General features: G+C 42.7%; 2 protein-coding genes across 5 annotated transcripts in view; both read left to right on the top strand.

Annotated features, from left to right (window-relative positions):
* Positions 1–564: 564 nt before the first annotated feature.
* Positions 565–1,859, top strand: LOC307084071 (E3 ubiquitin-protein ligase NHLRC1-like; the record flags this gene model as incomplete). The annotated part of the gene is made up of 1 exon (XM_079748215.1): positions 565–1,859. The coding sequence occupies exon 1, from the start codon at positions 666–668 to the stop codon at positions 1,857–1,859; it is 1,194 nt and encodes a 397-aa protein (XP_079604341.1). The 5' UTR covers positions 565–665.
* Positions 1,860–2,302: 443 nt separating this feature from the next.
* kif13a (kinesin family member 13A) overlaps positions 2,303–16,460 on the top strand; it is a 105,816-nt gene continuing 91,658 nt past the window's right edge. For all 4 annotated transcript variants that reach the window (XM_079755679.1, XM_079755678.1, XM_079755680.1 and 1 more), the window contains exons 1-2: positions 2,303–2,576; positions 3,443–3,533. In XM_079755679.1, coding sequence (XP_079611805.1) covers positions 2,522–2,576; positions 3,443–3,533 — 146 coding nt within the window. In that variant the 5' untranslated portion in view covers positions 2,303–2,521. The remainder of the gene's footprint in view (positions 2,577–3,442; positions 3,534–16,460) is intronic.

Genomic DNA, 16,460 nt, shown 5'->3' with positions numbered 1-16,460 from the left:
ATGTGTATGAAGTCCCAGAAGTTGCACATGTTATGAAAGACTAAATTGCCTTGCTTGGCCTTGGCAGTTCACTGCCGTGCATTGGAGCTCAGGATTGGCTGTCAAGTGCTGCTCCTCTGTTCCTGAAGGATCCCATTTCACTCTGTCTGCACGTCAGCACACTAAAAGACTTAAATAGCTGCAATGGAGGGGTATATAATGGCCATGTATTTCAAGAAACACCAATCATTACTTTCAAGATGACGTTTATGCACTTGTAATATATTGATTATTCACCTACCAAATAACTTTCAAGTGACCTGATGCCGATTTTGTTCTATCTGATCAGACATCTCATATTTAAGCACAAAGGACGTTTTTTTTCCTTTCTGTCTCTCTTATAACTTAAATGTGATTCTTCATTTCCAAATGAGGGCAGCAAAGAGCCTGTGTGTGTGTGTGTGTGTGTGTGTGTTTGCCTGCTTGCGTGTGCTGTGCCAACCGCGCAGACTCCTATATCACATGACCTAGCTGGGCCTACTGGAGCCAAGGTTGTTGTCTAAATATTAGGCTGCTGCTTTTAATTCTCAGGTTTCTTTTCTGCCGTTTTTATTTATTTAAGTATTTTTTATGTTGTTTGAAGACAAGACGGTGTATAACAAACATCAAGTTTATTACAAATAGTCATGGCTGTTAATCCTCATTCCCTAAGAAGTCAGGGCACCCGGAGCCCTGAGAGGATCCTGCGAGAGATCCAGAGCAACTTGCTGGAGTGCAAGGTGTGCTTTGAGATATTCAATCCATCAGGGCAGAGTGAGCGCAGACCCCAGAACCTTCCCTGCGGCCATGTGCTCTGCCTGGACTGCATCGGTGCTCTGTCTCACCCCGTGCTGAAGAAGCTGGAGTGCCCATTTTGTCGACAGCTGTGCAATGTTGACAGCACCTCCCACTGCCAGGCCCTCAGCGACCTGCAGGAGCTGCTGTTGAACAGTGAAGTTGGTGCTCCAAGCTACGGAGGGAAAGCCCTTCATGTCTTGGGGTCTCTGCAGCTCTGCTCTGCCTTTGGTGGCTGGGGAACACTGTTTAACCCCACTGGGATTGCTGTGCTTGGGACCTCGGGGACCATGGTGGTGGTGCATGATGGAGACACGCGGTTGGTGGTGTTTGGCCCCCAAGGGGGGAGGCTCCATGCCTTTGGGCGGAGGGGGGACATTTGTTACCCACTGGACGTGGCCGTGACTCCCAATGGTCACGTAGTGGTGACGGACGCAGGAGACAAGTCTCTGAAAGTGTTCACCTCCAGGGGGTGTCACGTGTTGACACTCACAGACGTGTTCCAGCTGCCCTGGGGCGTGGACGTAGACATGCGTGGGAACATTCTGGTCTCAGATTCCCAGACTGGCATCCTCTCCCGGGTCACTCTGGACTGTGGTCTTGGTGTCATCCTGGATCATCAGACACCCATTACTGATCTGGAGCATCCCAGAGCGGTGGCCTGTTGTCAGGTGACGGGGGCCACCGCAGTGGTAGAGCATCTGCTCTTTGATGAGTCACACCCCACTTGGAACCACCGGCCTGCCAGACTCAGAGTTTATGACCAAGACTTCAGCCTCCTCTATCAGATAGACAGCTTCAGCCTCAGCCTCGGGTCCACGGACTGGCTGTGCATGTCTGCAGTGGCTTTCGAAGGAGATGGAAATGTGATTATTATTGACTCCAAGCAGGCAATGATTTGGAAGCTGCATAAGGGCAAAAAGCTAACTCCCCTTATCAGAGAAAACCTTGTGCGGCCAGTTGGGCTTATCTGTACAAACATGGACAGCACACTAACAGTTTTGGACAGTGGAGACCATGCTGTGAAGATGTATTCTTCTATATAATATGAAATGCAATAATATCAAAAATAATGTTTGGTAGTATTTAGGGAAATCATGAATAAAATGTGTTTTAACCTACATTCAATTGATGAGGAAAGTGATGTTTTCTTAAAAAATGTAATCCGGTGTTTGTCGACATATCTCAAAAGAATAACAAATAATAACGAATTCATCATTGCATGATCATATAATGGTTCATAACCTGTTGATGCGTGAGCGATTGGCACACACAGGCTGTGGACGATAATATTTGGAAGGTGTCAGTCACTCATAACATTCATCTTGTATAATCGTTTATAAACGCGTATTAAACTGTTAAATGGTCGTAGCTCATAAATCAATATGCTAGATCGACATGTGCATGCCCCCCCCCCCCCCTCCCGGTGTGTTTCAGGAGGAATCCTCTTCCTCCACACAGCCCTCTCTTGAGGCCAGAGGACAGGCGGGCGACCAGAGGAAGATGGCGGTCGGGATGCCGTCTGGAATAGGGGGCTGGATCTGCTCCACACCCAGACTTGGATGGATGTAAACACTGAATGTATATTTGATTTCCACTTCCCGTGGTCTGGACTTGTTTAATTCGCTCAAACTGCGTTTGGTCCGGCGTAAGTCTGTGTGATTCCCAAACTACATCGATAGACTGGGTGGGAGCAAAGTGGACCAAAATGTCGGATTCAAAGGTAAAAGTTGCAGTACGAGTTCGGCCCATGAACCGCAGAGGTAAGTGTTTATATTCGTTACTGTCTCAATTTTATTTGGATTAAGTTACATTTATTCGATATTTGACTGTAAGAAAGTTTTGGCTAAGCCGATTGAACGGACGTGGTGGTGAAGACCTCCACCCTGATCAACCTCCACCCCGACAGAGAGGACTATTTCTCGGTGTTACTGTCCCTCAAAGAGAGGACTACTACTCAGTGTTTGTCCCTCAAAGAGAGGACTACTGCTCAGTGTTAGTCCCTCAAAAATAGGAATACTTCTCGCTTTTACTGTCCCTCAACCAGAGGACTACTGCTCAGTGAACACTGTCCTCAAAGAGAGGATTACTGCTCAATGCTACTGTCCTCAAAGAGAGGACTACTGCTCAGTGGTACGGTCCCTCAAAGAGAGGACTACTGCTCAGTGGTACGGTCCCTTATAGAGAGGGCAACTGCTCAGTAAACACTGTCCTCAAAGAGAGGACCACTGCTCAGTGTTGCTGTCCCTCAAAGAGAGGACTGCTGCTCAGTGTTACTGTCCTCAAAGAGAGGACTGCTGCTCATTGTTACTGTCCCTCAAAGAGAGGACGCCTGCTCAGTGTTACTGTCCTCAAAGAGAGGACTACTGCTCAGTGTTACTGTCCCTCAAAGAGAGGACTGCTGCTCAGTGTTACTGTCCCTCAAAGTGAGGACTACTGCTCAGTAGTTTTACTGTCCCTCAAAGAGAGGACTACTGCTCAGTGTCCCTCAAAGAGAGGACTACTGCTCACTGTTACTTTCCCTCAAAGAGAGGACTACTGCTCACTACTGTCCCTCATAGAGAGGACTACTGCTCAGTGTTACTATCCTTCAAAGGGCCTTACTTTTGAAACAAACTTGTCTCTGCAGAGTTGGAATTGAACACAAAATGTGTTGTGGACATGGAGGACAACCAGACCGTCCTCCACCCGCCACCGTCCAACTCAAAAGGAGACAGCAGGTAAACAACCAGACAACAGCATGCAATATTTCCTATGCTATTTTGAAGTCATAGCGGCATTATGACAATATGCAATAGCCAACTCAACCCAGGGCCCTGAAGTAGTAGTATCATTAGCCGTTTCATTAGTAAGTCTCTGTAGTAGTAGTATCATTAGTAGTATAATTAGTAAGTCCCTGTAGTAGTAGTATCATTAGTAGTATCATTAGTAAGTCCCTGTAGTAGTAGTAGTTACTTTAGTAGTATCATTAGTAGTATCATTATTAGTATCAGTAGTAAGTCCCTGTAGTAGTAGTAGTATCATTAATAAGTCACTGTAGTAGTACTAGTACAGTGTTTCCCCAAGTACTGTATGGTTAAGGCCCGCCTTGATTACCAATGTATAAAAAAACAAATTTTTTTCTTAATTATTATGCGTTAACAAAGTACAAAACTCTCGTAGGGGAAGGTAACATATTTCCATCAGGTACAAAGATAAAGATAAATAATGCATTGGTAACACTGTTCACAACAATAGTGTCATAAACCTTTTTGAATGCAATTTAAACGGCAGCGACCACCTTGACTAAGACATTTCCTGGGGAAAACACTGCAGTATCATTAGCAAGTCCCTGGAGTAGTAGTAGTAGTAGTAGTAGTATCATTAGTAAGTCCCTATAGTAGTAGTAGTAGTAGTAGTATCATAAGTAAGTCCCTGTAGTAGTACTAGCAGTAACATTATTGTTGGTTAACGGAGCTTGGGTTTCAGGAACGTGTACAGATTCATAACAAAAATAGACCCGTCCCGCTGTTCTCCATAACTTGGCCTAACTCATATTCTTTGAGTTTTGCTTTAACGTAATAGTAAATGTATGCTAAGTGCGGTGCTATCTCATAGCAGCTTCTCAATCATCTGTACATGCATTGGTAATGTAAGAGCTCCAACGACTGACATTGCACTGGCAAAGGTGGACAATCACCCTACAGGTTAGAGCTCTTGTGTGAAAGATCCCAAATATCCTAGATACAGTATCTGAAGTTTCTTTCCCCAAATTCAACCTGGTGCAGATTTACAGCCACTACGAGCCAGCCACACAATGAGCTGTCTAGAAACGTTCCGCTTCTGTGTCTGTAGCTTTAAATGCTAACGAGGAGGAGATAGGTGGGTCAAGGTGGAGGGTGTGGCCCTGAGCAGCTTTTGGCCACGGTACCATGCGCTACTGTTAACAGTGAATGTATCGCAATGGCTCGAATTCATAATATCATCCGGATGCCCACACAGCTTTTGGCCGTGTTCTGTAAGATATTCTAGAACAATCTGGAAGCTCCGGTGGGAGTCCTGGAGCTCTATATCTAAATAATATAATATAAAATATAGATATCTATATAATAGAATATATAATATCAGGGCCGAAAGCTGTGTGCGCCTCCGGATGATATTATGAATCTTAAACGACTGCGTCGGGTTCTCCGACATCTCTGGTACTATCTTGTCTCTGGTGCTCTCGCTGGACTCCCGGCGGAGGAGCCCCAGTGGAAGAGCCCCGGCAGGAGACAATCCCTTTCACCTCCATGTCGTGGACATGGAGTCGTCGGAGAACCCAACTGCAGTCTTTTCACCAAATGGGAGCTTTACACAAGCTTGCGTTATTATGTTGCGTTTTATGCGCCATAACACCAGCAGCAGAGCTACGACCGGCGCTCGCACGGTCGTAGCTCATTGTCTCATTGGCGGGCCAAATTCTCTGGGCAGGAAATGCAGAGAAAGGGGAGGTAACCTTTCCCCTTATGACGACATACAGGGAGATTTCCAAATCGGCCCATCTGAGCTTTCATTTTCTCAAAGGCGGAGCAGGATACCCATGACTTGCTTTACACCTATCGCCATTCCTAGCCACTGTTTTTTTTTTTATGCCATGGGACCTTTAATGTATCTGTTTTTTCAGCTTTACATTGCAGAACAAAAAGCTGACGCATGTATCGTTGCTAGTTCGCAACTGGCGCAGAGCGTTCTTTTCCCTTCACCGCCACGCGTCGGTAAATTAGGGAATGATCTTGCGACACAAGGGGCGGTTCAACGAAAGGAGGAGGTGTGTTGTGGCGCAAACGTTCCCTGGTGCTATTTTGCCGTTTCAGAAAACAATTCCACCACAAACCAGGAAATACCTGGTTTAAAGGCAGTGGCACGTTGTTCAGATGCTATTTTAAGGTTGCATGCATAATTTTGCTTATGGACCTCGCGCATACACTTTGCTTCTCTCATCTACCTAGCCACACATTCTTGGTAAATTATTTGGGAAAGAACAGCTGATACAGCGGTAATAAGTTGTACTTTTAAATCAATGCATCTGCAAACACCGTACAGCAAACACATATTTTCTTAAAACAGAGATCATGAACAAGCCCATAACTTTTAGGATTGATTAGTATTTGATCGTGAGAAAACATTGTTTTACCGCGAGTGAGTGTTAAAAAGAATGAATGAATGCGGGCACGCGTGTGTGTATGTAAAATAATTAATGAATGTGGGCGCGCTTGTGTGCATCCATCTGTTATACTAGGGCTGTCAAGCGATTAAAAAAAAAAATCTAATTAATTACAGGCTCTGTGATTAATTAATCTAAATTAATCGCATGCTTACATTTTTCCGAGAAAGTATTTCAAAATAATTTAATTCAAGTAAATTATGGCAGATGAGTGATTCAATGAATAATAGACATAAAAGACTTTAAAGTTCAATGCCTCTTTTATATTAAAACATGTCTTTCATCAACATACGGTGCATTATAAGTTCAAATTAATAACATTTCCATCCTACTCAAGATTCAATGCATCTCAGTCGAGTGTGGCTTGACGAGGCTGCCTGCTAGCTTCAGCTTCAGGGGCTGTGGCAGCTCGTACCTGCGAGCTTGCTACCAAATGTTTTGCGTTGAGGTGATATTCAAGGGTTGATTAACTCCAGTGATAAGAAAATTCCTTACTACAGAGATCGCAGATAACGGTGTTCCTATCTACAGTTCCGTCTGGGAGTTGAAACTTGAGCTTTTCGTTCACGGGGCCGAGCAGCGTCTTCTCGTCTGCCTCCATTTTGTTTCAACGCAAATTACGCACCGGGTCAAAGGGCACTATAGAAGCGCGATTAATCTACGTTAATTTATTTAACGCGTTATTTTTTCTGTGATTAATTAATCGAAATTAAAGCGTTAATTTGACAGCCCTAGTTTAAACACACGCAAACTAAACACGTAACACATAATACAGTCCATGGCAATGTATATTAATGGGGGGACACATGCATATTAGGAACACAAGTCGATAGCGATAATGCATACAATACTGGTAAGAAACGATGTTTGTTAATGTATTGCGTATATCATTAAACAGAACCACAGTTACCGCATATCATATGTGTGTTAAGTTTTCTTTGCCAAAATGTATTTGAGGACTCAGTATTTCTGAAGCTGTGGAAGAAAACGCTATTCCATATGTGAATTAGGCCATATTATTTGGCCATAAACTGAGCCATTTGAAGTTTAAAATTCATGTGGTCATGCATCTGTCTCATCGGAGACTGCAAACGTGCTGTCAAAATATCAACATGACAGATTCAAATGCGCTCATGTCTCTTAAAGGGGATGGGAGATGGCACTCTCATTGGTTTATTGCACGTTACGCCCAAACTACACCTACGGGTAATTAGGCTACTTCAGACCAACCCTTTTTAGATTTGTGTCGGGCGCAAGTTCCATTTATCCGCCGGTAAAATAGCAACATCGCCATAGAACCGCCCACAAAGCTACTTGCGTTTGGTGCTTCTCACTTGCCTTTCAGACCGTTAAAATTGGGCCCACTCTCTCTGATGACTGGGTATGTGACGATGCCCCCAACTGCCTTTCACAAGTTATATCAAATCATAATTCAAGTCTTATTTCCATTTGATTCCGTGAGTGTAGTGTTATTGCTCAGACATCAGGGCCTTGGGATTTACTTTGCTTGTTGATAGATAGATAAACATTTTCTCTAATGGAGACAGGTGTTGATGAAACTAGCCCCACGTGCCTGCTTCCCTCTTTGAACCTTGTACTAGCCTATTGTTAAAAAAGGAACATAAATCCGGAAAGATTACGGTCTTGTAGGGAGGAGCTAACATTTTCATCATGGGTTAAAATAAATAAAAATCGGAATATATTAATACCATTGATATTAACAAGCTAATCCTCGTGTGATGGTTTTTCCATAAATTGGCTTGGAATTGTACCTCTTCACAAATGTTTAGCGGGCAGATTTGCAGGCTGCATTCTTTTCATTTCATTGATATTTGCTGCTAAGCTGCTGTGCTTTGTCACCCGTGATTAGACAGCTGACCTGATTACCCATGGGTGCAAATAGAATTGTTTGACGATTTAAGAATTACTCAAGATGGTTCTTTGTGCTTGTTCTCTCATTCATATAAATGTTTCACATGAGTTTATATAAACAGTATGCAAGGCCATTTGAGCCAAAGTAAGCATGAAAGTTTGCAGATTTCAACCAAATGGATGGCCCCTTGGATAGGGGTTTCTATTTTTCTTCTGGTAGAATTAAAATGGCATTAATCTAGAATGGCATCTCGAGTTCCAAGCAGAATTAAGTGGTATTGAGCTTGTTAAATTGTAATAGCTGTTCAAGTAAGTGGCTTTTTACATCTTAGAGTGGCTCTTTCCATGACTATTCTTCTTCTTCTTCTTCTTCTTCTTTGTTATTATCTATAATAATCATCCATTAATTATTCAATTTCTAGGAATTGCTGCAAGATTCGAGGCAATTCCTGTACAGATACTAAATTCTCATGTCACAAGTTTGCACCGGAATGAATAGCAAATGGCAAGTTTGCAGAAAATATGGATGTAAAATGCCTTCACTTATCCAGCAGGATAGGTTCTGTTAATGTTTTTTTTGCCAAGGTCTCGTTTTATAAAGCTAGACGGGGTCAAGGACACTTTAACCTCACACACTTTACTGATGTACTTTAGTGAACTGCAAAACCCACACATGTATGTTTTCCAAAGTGTTGCATGCATTATAACAAATAGAGCATTCTTTATTGGTTGTGGTTCTCTCCCTAAAGCCAGGGTAGACAATTTGCAAGAACGAGTAAGCTAGATTTTGAAAGTATCCAACTGAAAAAAAAACAAAAAACGTTCAGGCCTCACTTCAAAGCCACCGACCCAAAACACCTGACTAGCTCGCTAGTTTTAGCAAAATGTTTAGCATTGTCTATGCTCTGGTCTTGAGCAATGAGTGCACTGGCAGAGTGTGACTAGGTAGCTGGGTCGGTAGGAAGACAGACAGGTAGCTGGGTAGGTAGACAGACAGGTAGCTTGGTAGGTAGTAAGACAGACAGGTAGCCCATCATTTCATTCGATTACATGCGACCGCCACATACACAGGATATTTTTCAATTTTTTGTCAGAGAATTGGACTTATTGATCGCTGTTGGAATATAAAGATCATTTTCTCTGCAATTTTGATTAAAAATGCTTTTTAAAAAAAATGCCTTCCCTAGCTTTAACTTTATGTAGTATTGACTCAAAATTAATTTAGCTTGTTATTGCTGAATATAGTCTTGCATGTTAACCGCTCTTTGTGGTAAAAGCCATGTCATTTCCCTGTATACTAGTGATGGGTCGGTCGCGAACGATTCGGTCAGAATGAACGAGTCCTGAAGGTGAACGACAAGAACTGATAATTTTTTCTTTTTTTTTAAACATATAACAAAAATATGGTCACGTAAATAAAATATACAAACGAACAGAGCTTTGTCTCCCCGCGACCTTATATAGATTGAGTCTAAAACGTTCTCATCGATTCAGCCAATGAGACTAGGTAGCAATCGCGTTGCAATGGCCCATGGGTAATGATGAGGCACCACCACACACGTTAACTTACGATTGCTGTAGGCTTCAATATCATGCAAGCACTTTATGTTTTCTTTTTATTTTGTTCTACATCACAATTGCATGCTTTAATGAAGCATTGTTTTTACGTACCATTACGAGTCTTGTTTGGTCTAGTTGCTAACGTGCTTCACTGCTTATTAGCGCTACTTGGAAGACGCCATATAATTCTTACTGCACCCCATTATGTATTAAGGATATTTATGAAAAAAAAGGCTAATTTGTGCTTTAAATATATGCTTAATATTTACACTTAACCTGGGTAATTTCGCCAGAACATTAGAAAGTAGTAGGCTACATGCATGTTGATTAACATTTATTCCAGAATTTCCGATTCCCTGTCAAATGACGTAGCAGACCATCTGACTTAACGAACGAATCAAACGAACGAATCAAATGAACGAACCGTGATAGTGAACGGAACTGAAAGAACTGATTCCCGGAAAATAATCGTTTTGCCCATCCCTACTGTATACCCTCTGTGGAGGCGCCCGGGGGTCTAAGCTAGGGATGGGCATGATTAATCAACGATCGACTAATTGATCGTTAAGAATTTCGTTGATTACGTACATTTTTCATCGATTAAACTAATGCAGTGTGCAATTAAACATTTTACCACACGGGCAATATTTGAAAAAAAAAAAAAAACGCCCCAGGCCTGCTCGATCACCTGCGAGTCCGTGTATTTCAAAAGTAATCATGAAGCGGACAAGGCCACGGCGAACTCTGGTGTGTGACCATTATGATTTAAAAATTGACTTAGTTCACTGCCAACACTGCAAAGCTGTGTTTAAGTACAACACGGCCACGACTCAAATGATGTACCACTTGAACAACGCGTATCCGACCCTGGTTAGTGGCGGTGCATCGTGCTCTCAGTCTCAACCTAGCATCGACTCGATGTTAGCACGGACACAGAGGAGCTGCGATGCTCAATGAGCAAAGACAATTACCCAAGGGATCTGCAAGTTCATTGAGATGGATATGCTGCCCTTAAGTATCGTTGAGGGCGAAGGTTTTCGAAAACTGATAAACTTATTGGAACCAGCATATCACATTCCGTCACGACGTACCATCACCAGACTGATAGAAACTCACTATGAAGAACAGAAGCTGCTAAAAGATTTGAGCACAACTGAAAGAGTTGATCTAACCACAGACTGCTGGACCGCGTTAACAGCCGAGAGCTACATCACAATCACCTGCCACTACATCAGTGATGACTGGCAAATGAACTCAGCGGTCCTGCTCACAGAAAGCCTGCCCGGCCGGCATGCAGCTGACAAGCTCGCTGATAAAATGAATGACGCTGTAGATCAATGGGGACTTGAAGACCAAGTTATTGCATGCCTTCATGACAATGCGGCCAATATTGTTGCCGCCAACAGTCCCACCAGAGTGAACTGGATTTCCGTTGCCTGCTTTGCACACCCACTGGCCATAAATGACGGATTTGCCATCTATCTATATTGGGTTATATCAGCGGCTAGTAAACTTATTAGCCACTTCCATCACAGCACCGCAGCAACCAATGCACTGCAACAGAAACAGAAGCAAATGGGCCTCGCAACTCATCGGCTTATTCAGTCCTGTAAAACACGGTGGAACTCCGTGTGCGAGATGTTTGATCGGCTGGTGGAGCAGCGGTGGGCTGTTGCTGCTGTGCTTTCGGACCGAACCGTGACTAAGCTTCAAGATTCCAGGATCCTGGAGTTGAAGGATGAGCACTGGCAGATGATGGAGGACACACAGCCTGTGCTGTCAGCACTTAAATGTGCCACCACGGTTATGTCTGCAGAGAAAGACGTCTCCATCTCGAACACATTTCCCATTACCTTCGGCCTCATCAATATCCACCTCATGCGCAGTGAAGAAGACGGGCCCAGACTCAGCGAATTCAAAGCAAAAGTGCGGTCCTCCCTCATCAAGCGAATGAATGTAAGCTAAACTTTTTTATCTTAGTTTAAATGATTTTACATAATTAAAATAATTGCCTATTTAGATAGTTTCTAATTGATTCCCCCATCATATATTTACAGGTTCAGTCTGATGAGTTTCTGTCATCCGCCCCCCATGATCTCATCAATGCTGGACCCTCGCCACAAGCACCTGGGCTTTCTTAACCCAACACAGAAAACGGCTGCTAATGCGAAACTGGTTGAACTGGGAGAGGCAGTGGAGATCGGTAGGGCGGCTATCCCAGAGGCTGGGGAGACGAGGAGCCTCCGTTGTCTGACACGGACGAGGGGAACGCAGACACTAGAGTCGCGGCCTCTCAGTCCCAGGTCTCTGCTATGGCACAACTTCTTGGGGTGGACTATAGGCCTACCACTCAAGGTGAGGTTGGCATCGAAGCACAAATAAAGAATTTTCTGAGGGAGGCCCCCCCACCTCTGGATTGCACCCCTACAGGCTGGTGGAAAGTTAATGAAATACGGTTCCCCCGCCTTGCCAAGTTAGCACGGAGGTATTTGTGCATCACGGCAACGTCTGTCCCCTCAGAGCGGGTGTTTTCGGCGGCTGGACTGACGGTCACCAGGCTGCGGTCGCGTCTGACCCCAGAGCATGTCAACATGCTCATCTTTCTGAATAAAAATCCGTAGACTGGTGCTGAAGTTGTGTGAGTTACTGGTTCTATTTTCAGAGCTTTGTTACTAAGCCTAATTCATTGTTCTCGGCCTTCTTTCTCTGCCTTTTTTTTATATTTTGCGTTACATTTGGCAAAACCTGTCCGAATTAAGTATAATATATTTTTGGTTAAGTTATTACATGATTGATTTTTTTTATATTATTATTGTTATTATTTTGGGAAGAAACTAGGGTTGTGTTTATTTTTAGTTATGTTCATAAGCACCGGCTTCGAGCTGCAGGCTCCGTTGCTTAGAGCAGAGTAGCGCATAACTTTTGAACGGATCTGGTTTAACTGAGTTGTTCATCTAATAATAAAGATCCCAATGAGGAAAACACGCTGTTTTTGTATTTTCATTGCATTTTGAATATAGCATATAAATACTAATGCAGTATCACACGAGAGGGATTGTATCAGCACGGCTGTGATTGTGTGATTGATAATCACAGCCGTGCTGATATTCACTACCACAGCACAACCTCGAGTGTGATATTGCTTTTATACAACAGTTCTACAAGCACCATTAATTAGTTAACATTTGTTTGTTTATTTAATGATTTATTTGGCACCGCCAGCACAAATGGATCCGTGACTGGGACTGAGCTGTTGCCAAGCAACACACACACTAGCTTGCAGAACATAAACAGCGGAGTGATACATGTATAGTTAAAAGTCCCGGTGCTGTTATACTTGGTCGGAACTAAATTTTAATGTAAAATATTAACAATTAATCGACTAATTGATTGTTAATTCTCCCGACGATCGACTAAGACAACTTAATCGAATGCCCATCCCTAGTCTAAGCCCTAAGCTTTGCATGTTCTTCAGGACATCTGTTCACCTGAGTTTGAAATATGTCAACGTCTGAGTATTTCCTTTAGGAACATTGAACATCCTTGGGACTTTGGTTCTTTTCTGGGAACAGGTTTTGGATTGTATAGGTACGTGTTCTATGACACCAATTTAGAAATCGACCCTTGGTTCATGCCATGTAATTAGCATCTTTCATGGGTGATCCTCGGCCGTGCTAATGGGAATTGAGAAAAGCCCATATTAAGACAGATCCACTGTATTGTGTCATTAATTCCAGGGAGGCTTTGAGTTAAAGAATATACCCTCACGTTACTGAGATTTGGCAGGGATTGAATTGCACCATGTGAACATGGAAGCTATTTGAAGAATGTTATATGGGCTGTATGGCTGTTTGGCTTGATGGCTTAGCAATATTAGGCTTGTTATTTCCGCCATGTCCCATGGTGCACACACTCGTGACAGCTCTCTTGTCCATTGTTTTCCCTTTGTGAAATGAAGCGCTCATCTTAATGATGATGATAATGAGGCTTGTTAAGTTTCCTTGTCAGGCCCACATAAGTTCCAAACTATATGAATTCAATTATCTGGATTGATCTCACCTTCTGAGCCATGCTTGGCTAATTTGAAATGTGAATCTGAAAAAGCATTTAATTTTCACGCCCCAGTCTGGTATCCTCAGAGGTGGCGATACAATGCAAGGTGGGTATGGAAAGCCTGGGGAAATACATTGGGCTGTGGTGTGCGGAGTAGGAGGGGATCAGTGTTAAAGCACACTAGCAGGGGAATGCCCCTTAAACCCACACAATGGAGGTGTATTACATCTAGAATGGCCCGGCGGCTCCATCAACGTCTGACAGTTTGATTAAAAGTCCACTAAGTGGGTGAAAATGGGTCTTGCAGGAAGATGATCTTGTCTTATTTTCCATTGCTCAAAAATGTTAGTTTAATGAAAACAAATGTGTAGTCTGTTTATAATGAAGTGAAATACAATTTAAACAAAAGTAATGAAAAAGAAGAGAACACACAAACCCTTTGTGTGGGTTGATACTAGATAAGGAAGCAAATTGCACTGTTGGATTCAGCTAATGGGTAGTACATTAGCTGCTAAACAATGACGTGCAGCTTTTTACAGAACTATTATATAGGGGCTAGGAGTTCTCGTATTTCCATTACTTTTGTTTAAAATGACTTTCCTTTATAATACACAGTCTAAACAAGATTAGGGTTTTATGAAAGCTAATGAAGACTGTTTATTATAAAAGGAGAGTAATTTAAACAAAAGTAACGAAAAGAGAACTCCCAGCCCAAAAAGCTGCATTGTTTGTTTATCACAACATACCTAGTAGTTGAGTCGAACCATGCAATTTGCTTCCTTATCTGCTTGTTATCAAAAAGAATGAGGATAACCCAAGCGGGATCATTTTCTATCTCGAGGTCATTTTCTCTGTCTCCTGGCTGTAATTATCACTTTCCTTTTCCCCGATATGCATCTTCCTCCTGCACCAGCAGTTGGTGTTGATTAAGGGGGCTTGAGTTTGAAGCTTTCCTCTTGGTGTAATGCTGGTAAGTAGAAATGGAATGGTTTCTGCAGATGTATTTGTATTTGGTCATCCATGTTACCCAAGTGTCGTCGCCTTTCAAACAATTTGTTTTCCAAATGACAATGAGATCCTTTTCCTTTGCATCCCTCAGGAATGTTCCTTTTGTCTTTTCATTTTGCTCATTGCGTGTATGTGCGAACCCTTCCACTGAATAAGTTGTTTCACTTCGTTTAAGCCAGCATTTCAAGCCTCTCAGCTTCTACATTAAGCAAATTGTAAAAGCCCTTCAGATTTTGAGGGGAACAACAACAGCAATGGAAGATATCCTCATTACTTTGGAGACCTTCAATTAGCACTGTATTTTCATATTCCTAAATGTATATATTTATGTTTTACAGTTTACAGTTTGTGCTTTGAGCCTCTCTGAAACACACAAGTTTCAGAAGCAAGTCCCACATTGTCAATCTGGTCCAAAATAATTCACGACTTTTCACTATTATAATAATTATAAATGATAAGGAACAAGAGTGTCTATGAAGTGAGATTTCAGCTCTAGAACTGCCTGATGAAATAAAACATTATGATCTGGACCACATTTGGGTACATTACATGGCTATTTATAGGCTTGTAATATACCCTGCTTGAAAATCCAGAGTGTATTGTTTTTGTGACATCTATCAAGCAGAAAGGTAAAATAGGACATTGAGTGTTTTGTACGTGTGTGGTGTAGTAAAGGCATATACAGTGGGGCAAAAAAGTATTTAGTCAGCCACCAATTGTGCAAGTTCTCCCACTTAAACAGATGAGAGAGGCCTGTAATTTTCATCATAGGTAAACCTCAGCTATGAGAGACAAAATGAAAAAAAAAAAATCTAGAAAATCACATTGTCTGATTTTTAAAGAATTTATTTGCAAATTATGGTGGAAAATAAGTATTTGGTCAATAACAAAAGGTCATCTCAATACTTTGTTACATGCCCTTTGTTGGCAATGACAGAGGTCAAATGTTTTCTGTAAGTCTTTACAAGGTTTTCACACACTGCTGCTGGTATTTTGGCCCATTCCTCCATGCAGATCTCCTTTAGAGCAGTGATGTTTTTGGGCCTTCGCTGGGCAACACAGACTTTTAACTCCCTCCAAAGATTTTCTATGGGGTTGAGATCTGGAGACTGGCTAGGCCACTCCAGGACCTTGAAATGCTTCTTACGAAGCCACTCCTTCGTTGCCCGGGCGGTGTGTTTGGGGTCATTGTCATGCTGAAAGACCCAGCCACGTTTCATCTTCAGTGCTCTTGCTGATGGAAGGAGGTTTTCACTCAAAATCTCAATATACATGGCCCCATTCATTCTTTCCGTCACACGGATCAGACGTCCTGGTCCCTTGGCAGAAAAACAGCCCCAAAGCATGATGTTTCCACCCCCATGCTTCACTGTAGGTATGGTGTTCTTTGGATGCAACTCAGCATTCTTTCTCCTCCAAACACCACGAGTTGAGTTTTTACCAAAAAGTTCTATTTTGGTTTCATCTGACCATATGACATTCTCCCAATCCTGTTCTGGATCATCCAAATGCTCTCTAGCAAACTTCAAACGGGCCCGGACATGCACTGGCTTTAGCAGGGGGACACGTCTGGCACTGTAGGATTTGAGTCCCTGGCGGCGTAGTGTGTTAGTGATGGTAGCCTTTGTTACTTTGGTCCCAGCTCTCTGGAGGTCATTCACTAGATCCCCCCGTGTGGTTCTGGGATTTTTGTTCACCGTTCTTGTGATCATTTTGACCCCACAGGGTGAGATCTTGCGTGGAGCCCCAGATCGAGGGAGATTATTAGTGGTCTTGTATGTATTCCATTTCCTAATAATTGCTCCCACAGTTGATTTCTTCACACCAAGCTGCTTACCTATTGCAGATTCAGACTTCCCAGCCTGGTGCAGGTCTACAATTGTGTTTCTGGTGTCCTTTGACAGCTCTTTGGTCTTGGCCATAGTGGAGTTTGGAGTGTGACTGTTTGAGGTTGTGGACAGGTGTCTTT

This window comes from Pollachius pollachius, assembly GCF_949987615.1.
Source record: "Pollachius pollachius genome assembly, chromosome: 1".
Lineage (NCBI taxonomy): Eukaryota > Metazoa > Chordata > Actinopteri > Gadiformes > Gadidae > Pollachius > Pollachius pollachius.
This window is presented reverse-complemented; position numbering and strand designations above follow the sequence as displayed.